The sequence below is a fragment of the Phoca vitulina genome, unplaced genomic scaffold (genome assembly GCF_004348235.1).
Source record: "Phoca vitulina isolate PV1807 unplaced genomic scaffold, GSC_HSeal_1.0 scaffold40, whole genome shotgun sequence".
In the NCBI taxonomy this organism is placed as follows: Eukaryota; Metazoa; Chordata; class Mammalia; order Carnivora; family Phocidae; genus Phoca; species Phoca vitulina.
The window spans coordinates 15,671,943-15,690,560 of record NW_022589743.1 but is presented as its reverse complement, the minus strand read 5'-3'; the positions used below and the strand labels follow the sequence as shown (position 1 = coordinate 15,690,560).

The 18,618-nt window shown below is 50.0% G+C and overlaps 1 protein-coding gene across 3 annotated transcripts in view; it reads left to right on the top strand.

Moving 5' to 3' along the window:
• The window catches only part of HNF1B (HNF1 homeobox B), a 52,078-nt gene extending 34,392 nt beyond the window's left edge, over positions 1-17,686 (top strand). For 2 of the 3 annotated variants that reach the window (XM_032428993.1, XM_032428994.1), the window contains exons 6-9: positions 1,957-2,089; positions 5,741-5,935; positions 8,285-8,403; positions 16,713-17,080. In XM_032428993.1, coding sequence (XP_032284884.1) covers positions 1,957-2,089; positions 5,741-5,935; positions 8,285-8,403; positions 16,713-16,733 — 468 coding nt within the window. In that variant the 3' untranslated portion in view covers positions 16,734-17,080. Of the gene's footprint in view, positions 1-1,953; positions 2,090-5,740; positions 5,936-8,284; positions 8,404-16,712 lie in introns of all 3 variants that reach the window. The other variant, XM_032428992.1, reaches the window with a different exon arrangement.
• The last annotated feature ends 932 nt before the right edge of the window (positions 17,687-18,618 follow it).

The following is an 18,618-nucleotide window of genomic DNA, read 5'->3' as shown; positions in this document are numbered from 1 at the left end:
ACTCTGACATTTTGAAAAACAAGTCCAGCGAACAGGCTGGTTCTCTCTTGTTTGATGTGGTCAGAATTCCTTCTTGGTCATGTGACACACCCCCCAACTGATTTCTTGATGCCCATTTTAAAAACACAAACAAACCTGTTTGGTTTTTTTCTTTCTTTCTTTTTCGAATTAACCTTGGAAGCTATGGGGTTGACCAGAAGGTCAGGGCAGGAGATGGTGTCTTACCCAGGTGCTAGTGTGAGACCCATCATTTGACAAGCTCTAGAAGAAGGCACCTGGCCTACTCAGACATAATGTATGTATCCTAATCCTAAAGTACCTCTGAGTGGTCCTGATACCATCAAGAATGTCTGGAGTAGTTCAGAATGACAGGAGACATCTCTCTTCCTTCTTCCTCCCCCACCTCTCTCTCTCTCTTTCTTTCTAAGATTTTATTTTTAAGTAAACTCTATACCCAATGTGGGGCTCGAACTTACAACCCCGAGATCAAGAGTCACATGCTCCACTGACTGAGCCAGCCAGGTGCCCCGAGACATGCTTTCTTAATAATAATTTTAGAAATGATTTTAACACTATACATAGTAAACTACTTTGTCACCAAAAAAAGCACGTGCGTGTGTGTATGTGTAAAACTGATAGCTCCTTATAATTAATGGGGAACCATTGGAAGCAGTTCTGAAAACATCAGAATCAAAGCAAGCACATCTGTGACAGCTGTTGTTGTTTAATACTGTTTCGAAAGGTCTAAGCAAGGCAGTGAGACGTACACACATGTTAGTGCTAGCAGGGAAGAGACCCTGTCAGCATGTGTGCTTGTGATGCTGGTACACATGTGCAAAAGTGAAGAAAATCAATAAGGAAAAGACACTATTAGGAATAAATAAAAGGATTTGATTCCCCCAATGAAAAGATGCAAAGTGACCCTGTGTGTAATAAACTCATTAAAACCAGTAGCTTTCTCTTACTCATCTGCCATTAAAATATAATGGTGCAAGTTTCCTCATCTGTAAAATGAGTGGCTGAGGTGATCAAATGACAGTGCAGAGAGACATGCTTGTAAAAGACAAGCCTTGGGGTCCAGGGCTTATCATTTAGTAGCTTTGTCATTATGATATCAGCTCCTTGACCAAAACAATAAACATTTTTAATGGATAGTGGAGATTGGGAAAAGGTAGAGAAGCCCAATGATGGTGGATCTCCCCCCCCCCAACCCTTAGTAATAATTGCAGGGGTGGGGAAAGGTCCTCTATAAAAGGTAAGAATTTGACTTCCAGAGTCAGGCAGACCTGGGTTTAAATACCAGATATACCACTTGCTGGGTTATTGGATCTTAGGCAATATACATATCTACTCTGAGCCTCGGTTTTTCCATCGGTGAAACGGTGATGTGTCTAGCTGATACCATATCCACCTGATACAGATCTACCATGAAGTGTCTGCCTCACGGAACCACAGTGAGGTTTGTTGGTTAACGTATGAGTGGTACTTAGTGGGGCTTGTATCAGTGAGAGCTTTCCTGCCCTTCTGCCTAGTCCCTAATCTGCTTTCACTAGGGCAGACTTCAGTCATTATTTTTAGCAATCACATGTCTTTAGCACCAGGAAGAGAGAAGGCATGGAGCAGAACAGAGGATACTTCCAAACTGAGTAAGGGACAGTCCCACAATACCCAGGAGCAGAAGAATCCCTAAGGCAGGCAGGTAACTCAAAGATGGTCAACAGATGGAAGCACCATAAGGGAAGGGATTGTTGTGTATTTTGCTTCTCAATCTTCAGCACCTAGAACTGTGCCTGCGCCTCAGTGGATGCTTCATAATTAGTGTTGAGCGAATGGATGGATGGATGGATGGATGAGTGAATTAGCTGTGCAGAGGAATTGCTGAGCCATGTCATTTTGGACACTGCTCATTGCAGTCCCGGTTGCACTCACGTTGCTCTTGTTTTTTCTCTCCAGCAGATCTCCGTCTCCGGAGGTGGTTTGCCCCCTGTCAGCACCTTGACGAATATCCACAGCCTGTCCCACCATAATCCCCAGCAATCTCAAAACCTCATCATGACCCCCCTCTCTGGAGTCATGGCCATTGCACAAAGTAAGCTCCGTTCTTGGTCACAAAACCTAGGGGGGCAGGGAGAAAAAGGGTGGGCAGTAAGTCAACCTGATTTTAAAAAAGGTTTATAGAAGGCCCCCTTCAAACTCACCCACCACTTGTAGATTTGATTCCACTTATGTTTAGTTCCTTATCTCTCTCCTCAACAATATTTGGACTGTTTAGCCTAAAGAAAGAGAAAACAATGGAGTCACGTCGAATCTTGGTCATGGCTCACCAGCCGAGCATCCTGGGGCAAATCATTAACCTTAATGAGGTTCAGTTTCTTCATCTGTAAAATGGGTTGCTGAGGTGATCAAATGACAGTGCAGAGAGACATGCTTGTAAATCTATAAAGCGTGAGTATGTGTAATATCATAGCTTACACTTTTGTCTCGTGTTCATTTCTACCCCTAAGGATGTGATAGATGTTCCAGGAAGTTGTGCTGATGTTTCTTTGTGTTGGCCAAGGTGGAGCAGTGATGGGCTTCCTTCTAAACAGGGCATTTGGTGTGGTCATAGGACACCTCTTTGGCCAGTGGTGAAAGTACAGTGAGAACTCCGAGGGAAACTGTTGTAGCATCTGAGTCTTTAAGGAGAAACATGCCTGAAGACGGGGGATGGACCCCGTCCTTCCAGCTCCAGGAGGCTCTTGGTCCACGGTGAGCCTGTACTCCTCACAGATGGGCCAGTTCAGGCCACGGGAAGGCTGGCGGGGGCCGCATCTGTGGAGGCCGCTCTCAGAATTCTAATGTTGATGAGCATTCAGTGTGTTTTCAGCTTCCTCATGACAGCTCAGGCCAAGTCATCACTGTGTGACACTGGGAAGACTTCCCGAGAAGGCTCGGGAGAGATCTGAGGATGGCACATTGCTTGTCTTTCTCTCCACCTAATATCGCCCCCTTGTCCTTGTGGCCTCCCTGTATCGAGTGCCCACACCGACCACCTCTTTATTTTGTTCCTGCCTTTTCCTCTTTCTCTCTTCTCCCTAAGTCAGCTCTAGCCAAGGTGGCAACTCAGAGCACTTCTGAGGAGAATGGCTTATGCGCTCTTGGAGGGCAAAACAGGGCTAGACCCATGAGAGCACACAGCTTTGCTGAGCATATCTTCAACTGCTCGGAAATTGATGTACTCTGCGGTTGTTTTGTTTTTTGCAGAGAGAAACGGGACTAGAGAAGCTTTTAGAGGACTCACGAAATAAAAAATTATTTCAAACTTACTGCCTTTTCACAGGAATATGGTAACCATACTAACACCAGGGTTTGAGATTGAGATAGGATACCTAAAACCAGCTTGCTTGCCTTCTAGAAGATTTGGTTAAAAGACCCATGGGTAAACTATGTCACCTCTTCATTTCCACAACCAAAAAGATACACAAACCATCCCACTTAACCTCCTTTCTTCCCACATCAAGCTTTGGCCGACACACACACAATTCTTATATTTTCTTAGGCACTCTCTCAACTAAAATTTTCCCGGAAGCTATTCCATATTTTTTTCAATTTTGTTCCTCCTGATTTCTTCCTCCCATACTTCTCCACCTTCTCGCTATATCCTTAATCTCCTACTGCAGGTGGGCAGCACCAGAGTGTACATTGCCCTTGGAAGGGTGTTCATGGTGCATGTACATGTGTGTGCTTGGAGTGGGGTGGGGGGAGCATGAAGAATGGGGAGGATCACCAGAAAACTTGGCCGAGACGCACGGTCCTAGCCGGTGGAGCGGCAGGCTACAGAGTTGCTTGCAGGCATCCTCCTGTGTGGCCAGCTCCTGTCCCGTTGAGTCTGAGGGTCCTGCCTCGGGCAGAATGTGATAACAAAGCACTTGGCACTGCCAAGCCCTCATTCCCTATTCATCCACTGGATGGACAGCATGCTTCTCAGGCAGGAGCCAGTGCCCAGAAAACAGGTGAAAAGGCCAAGAGTCACACTCCGTGGGAGCTAGAATGACATCAGTGGCTCTCGATCCTGGAATTGAGGCACAGCAGGATCACAGACTGTGTTGAAAATAAGATTCCTGGGCCTCACCTCTGAAGGTTCTGACTCATTAAGTCTTGGGTGAGGCGGAGGAATGTATATTTCTTAAAGAGCTCCCCCAGATGATTCTAAAGCCCAGGCAGGTTTCAGAACTGTGCCCTCAAATGTCATCCACTCTCAACAGGGTAATTGGCTCTTCTGGGAAGAGATTTCCCAAAAAAGCAGCAGTAATAGGCTCCTGGGAAAACAGCAAGTCCATGGGGCCTCCCAGGAGACCCCAGTGGAAGGTGGGAGAGGGAAATGGGGTATCAGGGTATCAGGTGAGACTCGGGCTTGGGGAGCTGAGCCCCTGGGGAATGGGAGATAGTGCTGGTCTGAATGGCATCAGAAGACCCGGCCCCATTCCCCTGCCCCAGAAGAGCCAAGAGGGGGCTTATTCTCCCTTCACTTCTGCTCAGGGGTCTCACCTTTTAGGTTTCTGATAACCATATCAGCTAAAGCCCTGAGTAAGCAACAGCTGAGGTCTTCGTGCTATCTCCACGGAGGACTTCCCACAAACCTGCTTCTGGAACCTTCTCCATTTCAGGGAAGTCTCTCTGGGTGTCCCTTCCATGCTTGCCTGAAAGAGACCTTTTTCTGGATTTCTTCTTCATTCCATCCTGCCCCCAGTTTCACAGAAAGCAGGGTCAAAGGAACATTGGCAGCTCCAGGAAAGAGGTCGGGGTGTCTTGCCCCTGATCCTCTCATCCCCACTCCCACCCTGGCTTGGCTGTCTCCCCCAGATTCCCGCCCAGGGAGCACATGGAGTTGGGGGGGGGAACTCAGTCTCTGCAGCGCTGGCCCCTGTTCTGAAGAGGCCTCAGGTTGTAGACGCAGAACAGGACCCCAGAGGCCTCACACCTCCAGAACAGAAAGATGACAAGAGCCCCTATAAACTGCCAACCTTTTACTTACGACTTCCTCTTCCCAGTACCTGGACCTTTTGATGCCACAAGCCCTGTGCCTCCAGATAAGACATGTCTTCTTCAGAGACTCGTTGAGGTCTGGTGTTTTTCTCCCCTCTCTGCTACAGTCAAGAGAATAAGCATCTGACCTCTGCCAGGGTCTTTGCACCAGTTTGCTAAATGAGGGTCTTTGTACTCCTGGGATGGTGCAGGTTGTTGTTGTGTTTTGTTTGTTTGGGGTTTTTTGGGGTTGTTTTTGTTTTTGTTTTTTTGTTTTTATCAAAATGTGAGTTCCTGAACACTCCTGCCCTCTGCTGGACAGACAGGTCTGGGCCATAATCTGTGCCTTAGAGTGAGGGCCTTTAGCTGCCCTCAGGGCACCCAGGCAGGGCTCTCTCGGAGTCAGGTCTGGAGGGAGTGGGCTCGTTAGAGGCCACCTTCCCAGGGTCCTGGCAACCTCAAGGGAGCCAAGTTTGGGAGGATGGTTCTCAGGCCTCGGATCTGTGTAAGCCCTTTTCCGACCACAACTCACTGTGGAATGTGAGCAAGTCAATCTCTCCAAGCCTCAGTTTCTTTGTCTGTAGAATGGATCTATAAAACCATTTCCCATGCAGTCTCTCATGCGAGGCCCCACCGTGCCTGGCACATAGCAGGGGCTCAGTCAGTGACCGTTCCCGGGCACTCACCTCTCCCTGTCCCCACAGCCACCTCTGATCTTTCCCTCTTGCTCCCACAGGCCTCAACACCTCCCAAGCACAGAGCGTCCCCGTCATCAACAGTGTGGCCGGCAGCCTGGCAGCCCTGCAGCCTGTCCAGTTCTCCCAGCAGCTGCACAGCCCCCACCAGCAGCCCCTCATGCAGCAGAGCCCCGGCAGCCACATGCCCCAGCAGCCCTTCATGGCAGCCGTGACTCAGCTGCAGAACTCGCACAGTAAGGACGCAGGCGTGGCGGGTGGGAGTGGGGATGGGCGCCACCAAGGGCCCTGAGCAGCCCGCATTGCCCTCTCTGGATCTGTACTTGCTAGGAAGTGTACTGATTGGGTCACTTTTCCCTCCCTGTTATCAACCCAGACAATTTCTCGGCATAACCCTTGTGTGGTCTGTGCTGTGTGGTCTGTGCCTTTCCTAGACCTACCCTCTACCTCCGTGACCCCTGGGGGAAGGTTTGAAGAGGACAGTGGAGGCCCACGCGCAAAGGGGAGCTGGAGATAGAGTGCAGGGGTGGCACCCATGGACAATCCCACCAGGCGGCCACAGCGCCTTTTCCCCATGAGCCTCAACTTAGCCCTTTCAATCTAAAATTCCAAGCAACTGTTACCAAATGACAAGAGTGGGCATGCAATTTGCATTCCCTGAAGTTGAAGAATCTTCTAGAATCCCCATGCTGTCCAATTGACACACCCCAAACATCTCTAATCGAGAACCAGGGACAGAGGTGGAAAATACCACCTGCGTGCCATCTTGGATAAGGAACAGCAGTGCTTCTGCGCTCCCCCGCCCCCAGGCTATTTCTCATATCCTATTTCTCCACCTACTCTTAAGGCCTGTCTTTCAACCAGTTAGTTCCCACCCACTCCAGCCACTGTATCTCTGCCCTCCATCCTGAGCCCCAGGCCCCCAGCCAGCCCTCTGGCCAGATCAGGATACAGCCCCTGGCCTACAAGTTTGGGGAGAAATCACAGCAGGCAGGGTCCCACAGGAACACCAGAGAAGTCTCTGGAATAGTGTTCGTCTTGGAGTCAGACAAACCTAGGATTTAAATCCTGGCTCTGAGGCTTACCAGCTGTGTAGCCATTGGTAAAGTTACTTAGCCACTCTGAGCCTCAATTTCCTCATCCATAAAATGGAATGTAGAGTGATTATGGAGATGAGATAAATAATGTAGAGTGATTATGGAGATGAAATAAGAATAGGTATGAACTGTGTTTGGTAAACATAAGAGTTACAGAAATGCAGGTGATGATTTATTAAGGGACTGTTTAATAGGAGGCAGGATTGGGGAAGAGGATTTTTGTTTCTCCCCTGGCTGCCTGACAGAGCTGTGCGTCTGAGAAAAAGCAGCCAAGTTCAGCCTTCTTCTCTCCTCGGGGCGCTCTCCCCACCTCAGGCCTGCAGAGCTGGTTTCTAAGCACCATCTCACATTCCAATCGCATTTTTTTGTGGCTTCTGGAAAAATCTGCCATAACCTGTAGCAGTCTGGGACCACATGTACGCACTTTCCTTCCGTTCTGGACCCGATAATATGCCCCCACTTGTCCCTGCCCCTCGCCAGGCCCAGGTGGGATTGTCAGAGAGTGGTCCCCAGTGATGACCTGTGGACTGCTGAGCCCCAGCTGGGGGCCCCAGGACCAGACAACAACCAGCCTCCCTCCACAGGAGGGACAAGCCGGGGTGGCAGGCAGTGACCTTGACCCCGTCCCCTACTAGGGGATGCTGTGGTAGATAGAATTGGCTGCTCCTTCCCTCGTGGCCAAATATCCACATGCTTCTGTTAGTTGGTCGAATTTATATGAATCTAATGGATAAATCACATGAGTCAAAAGGTTCTAGACTTAGTGAACAAGTACTGGAAAAACTGGAAAATGACTCACATGTCCCTGAAGGTTTTATTTGCATCTAGTCTCCCCTTGTCTATCATCCTTCAACTTTCTGTGATGGCATAGTATGACCTATGACGTCATTTTAGCACAAATTGGAACAACCCAGAATTACACAATGAATTATACCCATGTCTAATTATAATTATTAATCAGTTTATAATTGCCTGCCTAAGACCTGGCTCTTGAGTCATGGCAGATATGATAAGCTTGTGCTGGCCAGCTTGTTTGTGTTTGCCAGCTACTTAGAACTTTTTTTGACTTAAAATCTCCGATGCACCACGTATGCGTAAGGGCCATTTGTTGATGCCTAGGCATCTAACATTTAATTGAAAGTCAGGAGAACAGAAGTGCTGCCCATTACTATCGACAAGACACTGTGCAAAGCTGTTTGTCTATTTGATACAAAGTACTTTACACATGATGTTTTCTAATCCTACAGCAGCTATCATTCCCATTTTACAGATGAGGAAATTGAGGTTACGTAACTTAATCGAGGAGCCAGAATTTAAACACATGGCCATTCTTTTTACCGTGTCACACCGCCTTCCAAAACATCACCAGCGCTGCCCCGCTTGTCTCTGCCTGGGGACACAGGAGCTATGGTGTGGGGTGGGGGTCTGTAGCTGTGATGACGCCTGTGCGATCTGCACCTTGACCGTGTCTTCACTCTGTCTCTCCAGTGTACACACACAAGCAGGAACCCCCCCAGTATTCCCACACCTCCCGGTTTCCATCTGCGATGGTGGTCACAGATACGAGCAGCATCAGTACGCTTACCAACATGTCTTCCAGTAAACAGGTAATGCCAGCGGGAGGGGGGGCGGGGGCAACGACCCAGGCTATTGATGTGCGGAAAGGGTGACAGTGCCCTGCGGACTGAGCCTGGGCCTTCCCAGGCTCCTGGTTACTTGCTAAACGAATCCCCAAGGTCAGAGGGCAAGGAAGATGGGGCCACAGGCTAAAAGGACGTACTGCTCCCCCAGCTATCCCAACAAGAGCACTAAATGACCAGGGCTTGATAAACCACTGGAGACTGGATTACACAGAGTCTTTAGGTATTGAGACTGAGTATTTCCCAGTGGACTGAACAGTGGTGCATGGAAAAGGTGTTTCCAAGGGCGACTCGGGAAAGTCACACCCTCTGTAGCATTTGATGCTTTGCAAGAGGGATCCCTGAGGGTTCTCCACAAATCAATCAATGGAAAAAGAGTAGAGAGTCAGGGTCCTGAGGCTGACTCCCCCGTCCAGGACCCATGCGGGACCCAGAACACTGTAAATTCCAGAGAATGACCCAATTCTCCCAACCCATGGAGATTCCCCAGTAGACAGTCGGGCCTTACAGGGGCCTGCGTTTACTTGTTGTTTTATCAAGAAACTCAGAATTGACCTCCCAGTGCACTACAAGTGGGAGATCCAGAGGCTTTGTCACTCTTTCAGTGGATGGCTAGTTCCCACCTCCAGGTAGAGCTGATGGAGCAGTAGAGCCAACCAAAGACAAGGCTTGTCACTACAGCTTGGAAGCTGGACTGTCACGGGACACAGAGAGTTAGGAAATGGGACAAGATGTATGAACACGCAGGACACTTCCAGAATAATACAATAGGACCTTTTAGGAGCTGGGGTCTGTGCAGTGTGGGAACTGTCTGGCCTCTATTGATTACTAGATAAGTAGGCGACAACCTTGAACTTCGTGTCAGAGGCTCTCAGCGGGGTTTGGTCTTGTTGATGGTCTTTTTTCCATCTGAGTCCTGCAACTCACACCTCCTTCACTGCCATATGCTACCAAGCAGGTTCTTTCATGGGCTTGGGTTCTCTGCTCTTCCCTTTGCCCACATCTCCTCCTGGTCCTGCCATATTATAGAGCAGATGGGTTCTATTCCTGGTTTTGCCCCTTGTTTGGTGACCTTGACCTCTCCGAGCCCTCATTTCTTCACCTTTAAAATGAGAGTCATAACATGGACTTGTTCTGGGGATTCGATGAGGTCATGTAGATTAAGTGCCTGGCACGTCTTGGGTGTGTGCATGTGCGCTCGTGAACACACACACGCACGCACGCACGCACACGGCCTAGGCAGCTGGGCTCTGGAGTTGGGGGGAGAGGAAAAGGTGTGTGGGACCTGCTCTGCCACTCTTCTCTCACCCAATGGAAGATGAAAGGACACCCCCCCCGTTGCCCTGCCCTTCGACTCCCGTGCGATTTCCCACTCTTTGTAGTGAGCAGGGAAAACATTTATCTGTGCTCACAAATCTCAATCAGGGGGGCAGCCAGGCGCAGCGGCCCTGCTTGGGAATACCTTCCTCTTTGAAAGGTTTATCAATCCATCTGCCGCTTGGTCAGCCCTAGACAGGGCTCTGATTAATTATTCCTGTCTTTCCCAAGTTGACTTTGATGCTTGCTTGTTGAAACAAGCCCTCTGAATTCAGGAAATGGTCTCTTAATCAAAATACTCCGAGGTGCTCTCTGAGACGCGGCAGTGGCCCCCAAATGGCTTCTCCCCTCCGCTGGACAGAGTGGCCAGCCGACCTTGAAGCTGCATGAACAGCCCTCCAGAACCACCGTGAAGTTGTCCCTAAGTCTCTGGGCGGTTCAGGAGTCTCGTGGTACACTCATTTCTGGGATGATGAGAAGGATGATTACACTTAGGATCAAACTATTCACGGAGCCCTTTAGGTTTCTACTTCTCGTGAACATGATCTCATCATTTTCTTTTTATTGCCTGGTATAAGGAATGTACCAAGTATTCCTTGGTACAAAGGAATGAACTGAGGCTCAGAGAGGGAGAGTGACCTGCCCAAGGTCTCACAGGTGGTCAGTTCTAGAGCTGGACCTTCAGACTCGGCTTTGACTCTAAATCCTGCCCTCCTTCTACTTCAACAGTACTTGCCTTCCGATCTCCATCTCTAAAACACCCACAGCGTTTGCTGCTTTTGAGGTCTCAGCAGTCAGGAACAAGCATAAAATTCAGCCCACGTAGGTGTCCCAATCAGGCAACTTTCTTCCTCCAGACTGAAGGAGAAGAGGAATGGGAAAGCACAATGAAGTCAAGGGTAAAGGTGCTGCCTCCTGACAGAAAGATCCAAGGTGGAGAAAATTTGTACCAACTTTGTTCCCCAGGCAAAGGGTCAGAAATGAATTCTGAAAGAGATCTGGTGGCAATTCTGTTTTCTCTTTGTTCTAAAGTATTATTTTCCAAAATGAGTTTCAAGACTGTTGCTGGGAACCGGGGGCGCATGGTGTGAGGAAAGGAGGATTTTTCAGTCATATATGTTGGGGGAATGGCTGGGCTCAACAGCTAAACACCCCAAGGGGGGGGGCTTCTCCGAATCTTTCGTAGGCTGATGTGTGCGTGGAATGGGGCCATTAGTGTGCACAGAGGCGCCAAGCCAAGCATCCTGGATATCACTCCTTGAGAGGCATCACGGAGTGCTAGGAAAAGCCAGCAGCCTTGCCCCATGTGACCTTGGGCGGTTAATTCACCCTGTGGGACCATTTCTGCATTTCTCCTGGGGAAAATCCTACCCCCATCTTACAGGTTATTCCCAGGGCCTGAGAGAGTGGCTGGGACATGGTGAGGTGCTCCATGTGCTAGCTCCCTCCCTCTCACTCCTTTCCATCTGTGATCCTTTAGGAGATACCTTCTATTGACTCCTTCAAAATTTAACTCATTGCTTGGTCTACATGGGGTCAGGGAAGGTCCTGTCAATAAAATCGCTCAGGATTAGGACTGTCCCTCAAGCACATCCCCCTCTTGGGCCCAGGCTCCGGAGACCTGCTTCCCATTTTTATGCTGACTCACACATGTGCTCTCCTCCCTGGACTCCCAGGACTCCCGGACTCCCAGGAAAAAAAGCAAATCATGCAGGGGCCTCTCAGAGCACCAGAGCCCTTTGTGCTTAGCCAAATGCCTGGACTATAGTAGACCTTCAGTAAATATGAATGAATGAATGAATGAATGAATGAATGAATTCAGAGCTAGCATTTTTGAGTGCTTCCCGTTTGCATAACAACACTCCAGGTGCTTTGCCATTCTTACCTTTCCCGGCTAACCCTCCTACCCATTCTGCAAGGTAGATATTTTTAATGCCCAACTTACAGAGCAAAACACTGAGGTTCAGAAGTGGGAAGGGATCCGGCCAAATTCACACAGATGATAAATCTGAAGCTGGACTCGCTCCAGATTCATTCTACCACGCTCACCTTCTCCTGTCCCTTTTTCAGCACCCAGAAAAATGACCCAAGGTTATGCAGGCATAAGGTTCAAGCCAGGATTTGAACTTGTGTCTGATCCCAGTGTTTTCGTTGTCAGGACAGACCTGCCCCAGGGCCGGGTGGATCACATTTCAGGAACCTCCGGGCTGGGTCTTTCTCACCTGCAGCTCCTACAGCTCTGTGTGCCTCCCTCCCCCTCCTCCTCAACCGTGGGTGCTGGCGAGTTACCATCTGAGTGGGTCTGTGCCCGAGCTCCTGAAAACAATGCCCGGCAGTCTGGAACGAGACCGCAGCGAGGCCCTGACATGGGTTAGAACAAGTGTGGGCAGGCTGCGCACCGAATCCTGTTTCCACAACCTCTGAACCCACTGCTCCACTTCCTAGTTTACAGAGAGGTCAGGAGAGGGCCCCCCCCCCCCCCCAGCAGTCACTGCTCAGGGGTGCTAAGAAGGAGGTGGACGGCCTCTCAGAAATCTCCGGCAGCTGCTCATGTCCCAGCCTTCTCCACTGGTGGTCAGGCAGGACGGTGTGATGATTAGGAGCACCGACTGGGCAGTTAGGCCCACCCAGGCCTAAGATCTTACCATTTTCTACCTGTGTGACCTCAGGGAAAAGTCCTAGCCTCTCTGAGCGTCAGGTTCCTCGCTTGTAGTGTGAAAATGATGATTCCTCTTCCATGGGATCATTGAAAGGACTAAACGCAGTAAGTCTTGTAACATACGTAGCTCGGTACTTGGCTCAAAACACCCCGCCCATAGCAGCTGGGGCAAACTGGGCTCCCCCCACTTGGCAACCCTGAGTGTGTCTCAAACTTAGGAAGGAAGATTGTAGATGGCAAAGGGCACTTATTCTCCCGTGACCATCACACTCAGAAGGTAGAAGGAAGTCATCTTCCTTGTGTTGAGGAGCACAAACTTTTCTCTTGAGAGACTCTGGGCAAGTTACCTACAATCTCTCTAGGCCTCAATTCCCTCATTGGTAAAACTGGAAGTACAATCATTACATTTATTTATTAATTTGAGAGGGCGAGAAAGGCAGGGGAGGGGCAGTGGGAGAGGGAGAGAAAGAAGTGTAAGCAAGGTCCACACCCAGCACAGGTCGAAACAGAGGGGCTCAATCTCATGACCCTGAGATCATGACCTGAGCCAAAATCAAGAGTCAGACGCTTGGGCGCCTGGGTGGCTCAGTTGTTAAGCATCTGCCTTCGGCTCAGGTCATGATCCCAGGGTCCTGGGGTCGAGGCCCGCATCGGGCTCTTTGCTCCGCGGGAAGCCTGCTTCTCCCTCTCCAATTCCCCCTGCTTGTGTTCCCTCTCTTACTGTATCTCTCTCTGTCAAATAAATAAATAAAATCTTTAAAAAAAAAAAAAGTCAGACGCTTAACCAATTGAGCCACCCAGGTGCCCCATCATTACTTTTAATTAATAGAGCCATAATTAATCTAATTTAATAATAAGAGCGGTGAGTTATCTGTACTCATTGTCTCTACTTCCTCAGCTCCAGTTGTGTCTTGAGGCTATTCCTGACAGCCTCACACTGCACTGAAACCTCTCCTATCCAGCTCACTAGTACCGCCATGTTGTCAAACCAGTGGGTACTTTTCCATCTCTGCCTCTGACATAGCCGATCACTCCCTCCTTTTCTCACTTGGATTTTAGGACAGTACCCATTCCTGGTTCTCTCCACTGTGGCACTCCTCATTTCCATTGCTGGCAGCTTGTCTTCCCAACATTTAGTTGTTGGAGGGCCCTGGGGCTCATTCTCTGCTGTGGTCACTCCTGGATGATCTCCTCCACTCCCATGGCTTTGGATCAAGTGTCCACACTGATGGATCCAGTAGTTCTGTCTCCAGTACAGACCTCTCCCTTGAATGCCCATTCATAAATCCAATGCATCTTTGGCATGACAAGCCTCGCTAAAATAGGAACTCTTCATTTTGCCCCTGTTTCTCCCTACTCAAACTGCTTCTTCCTTGGGCTTCTCCATTTCCAAAAATGGTACCAGTTGTTCAGGGGAGATACCTGAGAGTCTCCTTGATTCTTCTCTGCACATCCCACAACCAGTCCCTGGATAAGTTCTGCTAGGGATCCTGCAAAATGCATCCCACATCTGAGTGCTTCTCACCTCCCTACCAGTCCACCCCCTTCCCTCACTGATTCCCTACAGTGGCCCCAACTTCCGACTCCCACTCTCACTCCTGCCCCACAATGGTGGTTATGGTCTGCTCACTACGTAGCAGCCAGAATTATCTCTTAAAAGGGGAAACCAATCATGTCACCCCTGCCCCATCAAAACTCCAATAGCTTCCCATTGCAACCAAGCCAAAATGAAGGCTTCCTAGCGCCCAGTGTGATCAGCCCCCTGCTGACCCTGCCCTTCTCACCTCCCTCCCCACCTCCCTCTTCCAGTCGGCTTCAGCTGAGCCATAATTGAGGTGATCCCACTTAAGGACTTCTGCATTTGTGGGCTCCATAATGCACATCTTTGCATGCTTGCTCCCTCATCTCATTCAGCTCAAATGTGACCACTTCAAGGAGGCCCCTCCTGATTGCCCTCTGTAAATTATTCCCTTTTCCTTCAAATCAGTCTAACCTGTTATCATGCGTATTTTTTCTACAGAGCATTCATCTCTACCTGAAATTTTATTTTATATACACGTGTTCTATATATATATATATATACACACACACACATATGTATATTCATTTACTTATTTATTATTCAAAACTCTGTCTAGAATATAAACTCTGTGACGATATGGACAGGGTCTTGTTCATGGCTGCATATGCCCAGTGCCTAAAAAAGCCCTAAGCCTGTAGAAGGCATTCAAAAACGTGTTGAATGAATGAATGATAATTACCTGCTTCAAAGGGCTGATGTGTGAATCCAATACAAGGATGCATGTAAAGCCCTTACTTAGCACAGTGCCTCACACAGTAGGACCTCAGTAAACATTAGCTCCTACCATATGTAATCAGCCCCCTTAGAGCGAGGACGTCCTTAACTGTTACCACAGCTACTACCACCCCTTTCAGATCCTCTGGGCAGGGCCCCCGCAGGGCTGGGTGTGCCAGGCCTTGGTTCTGAGGGACCCCAGTGCACCCCTTATCAGCTGTTTGTGTTTAGACTCTGAAAGGGACAAATAACTCTAGTACCTCTGACAACATTTAGGGCTCTGCCACCATTTTATTATGTGAGCAAACATTTGATAGCTGGGAAGCCCATCCCTAATGACAGGTCATAGAATCTCGCTGGCGTCTCCTTATCTGCCCTTCTTGTTTGCTCTCCTATTGAAACCTGCAAGGTCACGAGCCATTTTCTCTCTCCTCACCTGAAATCTGAAAATTGGAAAAAGGCTGATAGTGGGAAGTAAAGAGACTCGAAAGTGGGGGTGGGTGGCGAGAGGAAGAGGAGGCAAAGGGTATCAGAGGACCCTGACCAGGGCCTCAAGAATTTAAAAGGGTCAGAACCTGTCCCCTCGAATGCAATCACACTCTGAAGAGGGCTCTCAGGCCCAGGCACCCTGTGCAGCCCCAGTGTTAATTCTGAGCCTTTCCCATGTATCAGTTCGCCTGACTCCTCAACAACCTCCATTTCACAAGTGAGAAAACTGAGGCACAGAGAGAGTGCCGGACTAAGAACACAAAGCTAGGAGAAGACTCTTAACCTCAGAGCATATTAGAAAGAACACGTGCCCGAGGGCACCCAGAACCAGTTTGAATCTCTGTCTCTATGCTGTCCTAGTTCTGAAACTGGGTAATTGGCTCTCTTTGAGCTTGTCTTCCTAATCTGTAAAATGGGCATAATGGCAACCTTGTACAGGATTATGGCTGGGAGCACTGATGAGATAATAATGCAATAATAGGCCTTTAGTAGTAATGATAGGTGTGTGTGTGTGTGTGTGTGTGTGTATGCACATATAAGCTCTTGAGTGTTGAAGGAAGATCCTTAGAGAAGGAGCCATTAAGCCAAAAGGCAGAATTTTCCCCTTAGATGGCAAAACAAATGAAAGGGAAGGAAGAGACAGAGGGAAGCAAAAAGGGTCTCCCTGGAGAGAAAAGGACGGGAATGATGTTCCACGACCGCCAAAATGAATGAGGCCCGGGGCCCTGGAAGGGGAGGCCACCCCCAGGATGTGGGCCGTGGCTCCTCTCGGGGGGTTTCTCCATCCATTCTGGGGTCTCCTGCCCCCCCCCCCCGCCACCCACCTGGAAGTCTGGCATCGGAGGCCTTCAGCCCAGAGTTCTTGTCTTAATAGGAACAAGCCTGTAGAAAGCACTTTGCAATTCCCCTCACGCCTTCCCTGATGGGTCGTTTGAGCAAGTGGCGATTTTCTCATGTGCTTTATGGCCTGTTGCTCAAGTAGATCATCAGTTCTGGCCAGTCTGGGAGCTGATTAGAAATGCAGGTGCTTAGGCCCCACCTCAAGCCCGCTCGATCGGAATCCACCTTTTCACAGGCTCTCTGGTATTCATGGGTCCATTAAAATTTGGGGATCAGTGGTCTAGGGGACCCCTGCCCTTAGAGGTGTTAGGAAGAGGACCCTTACTTCCACGAGAGGCAAGAGCTGCCGTCCAGCTGCCGTTGAGCAACCACACCGAGCACGCTGTAAACCCCACGCTCACAGAAAGAGGAGCTTGACTTCAGGATAAAGGTCAGCGAGTTATGACTATTTCAAGGTCTGCAGCAATACACTGCTGTCTTCTGAAGTGGCCGGGAAACCTGGCTCGCGAGTTTCCCTAAAGGGAGCATAGCACCAACCCGGGGGCACTGAGCGGGCACTGGGGGTCCTCAGCCCGCGGCTGGCTGAGTGGGGTCCAGGCTCCCCTGGAGAAGCCAAACAAATGGCCTCGTCCCTGCTGAATGCACGCCGCTGAGCTCTCTCTCCTCTCTCTGCAGTGCCCCCTCCAAGCCTGGTGATGCCCACCCATCACTTACTTTGTGCACAGCAACAAGGACCCTATTTGCCACACCGTCCGCCTCCAGGCAGCTGTCACGGAAAAGGCCAGTGGCCTGACAGGCACCTTCGAGAGAGGTCCCTGCCTACCTGACATCCCGCTGGTGTCCCGGACGGACAAGGACAGCCCGCTGGGAGGCACAGCCCAGAGTGCGGCTTCCCTCCCCTTCCACGCAGTATTGTCGCCATGTCTCTCCCAAGATGTCCAGGACTCCCATCCGGCCCGCGGGTGGGAGCCGAGAAACCACGGAGGAGGAAGAGAGAAAGCTGTCGTGTCTACGTTGCGCTCCCTCGTCGAACAAACTGATGCGAAAAACTTGAATCTGTTACTGAAATGAGGACACGTGCTATTGAACTGAGCCAAACACACTGTAAATATGAGCAGCCTCCCGCCCCCTACCCCATCCCAGCTGATCTTGAGATTTCTTTTGAAGAAGTAAATTTCTCCAATGGGTGTAAACTATAACCTAATGTAATTAAGTGCAATTGCCCCTCCGCTTCCTCCCCCCCACCCTGTATATAATACTAAAGTGTCTATTAGTTCTCTTTGTAAAGGTCGGAGTTGAATCTTCCAAGTGATTGGCCCCCTTCCCCCCCCCCATGGAGAAATAGCCTGAGTCGGGAGTGAAAGCTCCTCCCCCTTTCCCTCTGGCCTGGACACACACCCACACATGGGGACCGTGTCTGTGGGACTGACCACCAGCTAACGCCGGCCTCCTGTCGTGAAGACACACCTCTGGATCCTGGAGGGGCCACACATGGCGGCAGACTGATACCCTAGCTTCCGGCAGGGCTGGGGGTTCAGCCAGTCCACCACCAAGATGCCGCAAGGCAGGACAACTGGCTGCTTGACAGCACAAGAAAGCATGACTCTCTCCGAAAGCCTCCCATTAAAACAATTTATTTTATCACTGCCCAGAGTCTCCTATTTCTGTCTCTGACGCTTTGTCTGCCAAGGTTCCGCCAAGAACGCCCCACCCCCTCAGCCCCGGCCCGACTCCCCTTGGAATGTTCCACGCATTCCACCGGGCTCATGGCTGCGTGTCCCGGTGTCTCCGTGCCGGCTGCACTGCTAAGGTCAGAAGAGTCGATACCCCCAGCCAGACTGCGCAAGCCCCTCCGAGGGGCTCCGGCCAGAGCAGGAGGCAACACCTTTGCCTTCCCCACAGCTCACAGGAGTGAAGGATAGAGCCAGCTCTTGGTGACTCTTGGTCATAGGAACAGATAAAAAGTGGGAAGAATAGAAACCCTGTGGGTACCTTTTTCAGCTTCATTTTAGGCATTAACCCCAGCCTTTCCTTCCTTCCCTAGAGCCATTAGTCACTAGGAGAACAGGCTCCCGTGAGTGTTGCCTCCTGCCTGGGGTTTCCCACTCTGGCAAGGATGCTAATGAACACAACTCGTCCAAAAGGTGAAAAGCCAAAGGCCTGGACCCTCCACCCACAGGGGCTTTGCCACAAATCCAGCGTTGACTCCAGGAGGAAGGAGGATGTATCTGTCCGCTTTGCTGTATCCTCTTGTACAGCATAGACCCTACCAGCATGTGGTTTCTTGCTTCTTGTCCGAGCAGTTCCCAGGAAGGTGTGAGCAAGGGAATTCTGCTGAGCAGGCCCCAAGAAACAGGTTTTTCCAAATCCCAGTGCAGTGGAAGATGCACTTCACAGTGAGCTGTGCGGATTTATGGAGAACATGTTCTACTGTGTGCCCAGGACAGGGATGGCTAGATATGGAAATGCCGACCTCCTCTGGTTCCTGGCCCCCCCAGACAATGTAATTGGAGCCGAAGGGGTCAAGAGAAAACTCATGGTTGGGTTGAGAGGAGCAGGGGCCAAGGCCAAGCACCACGTG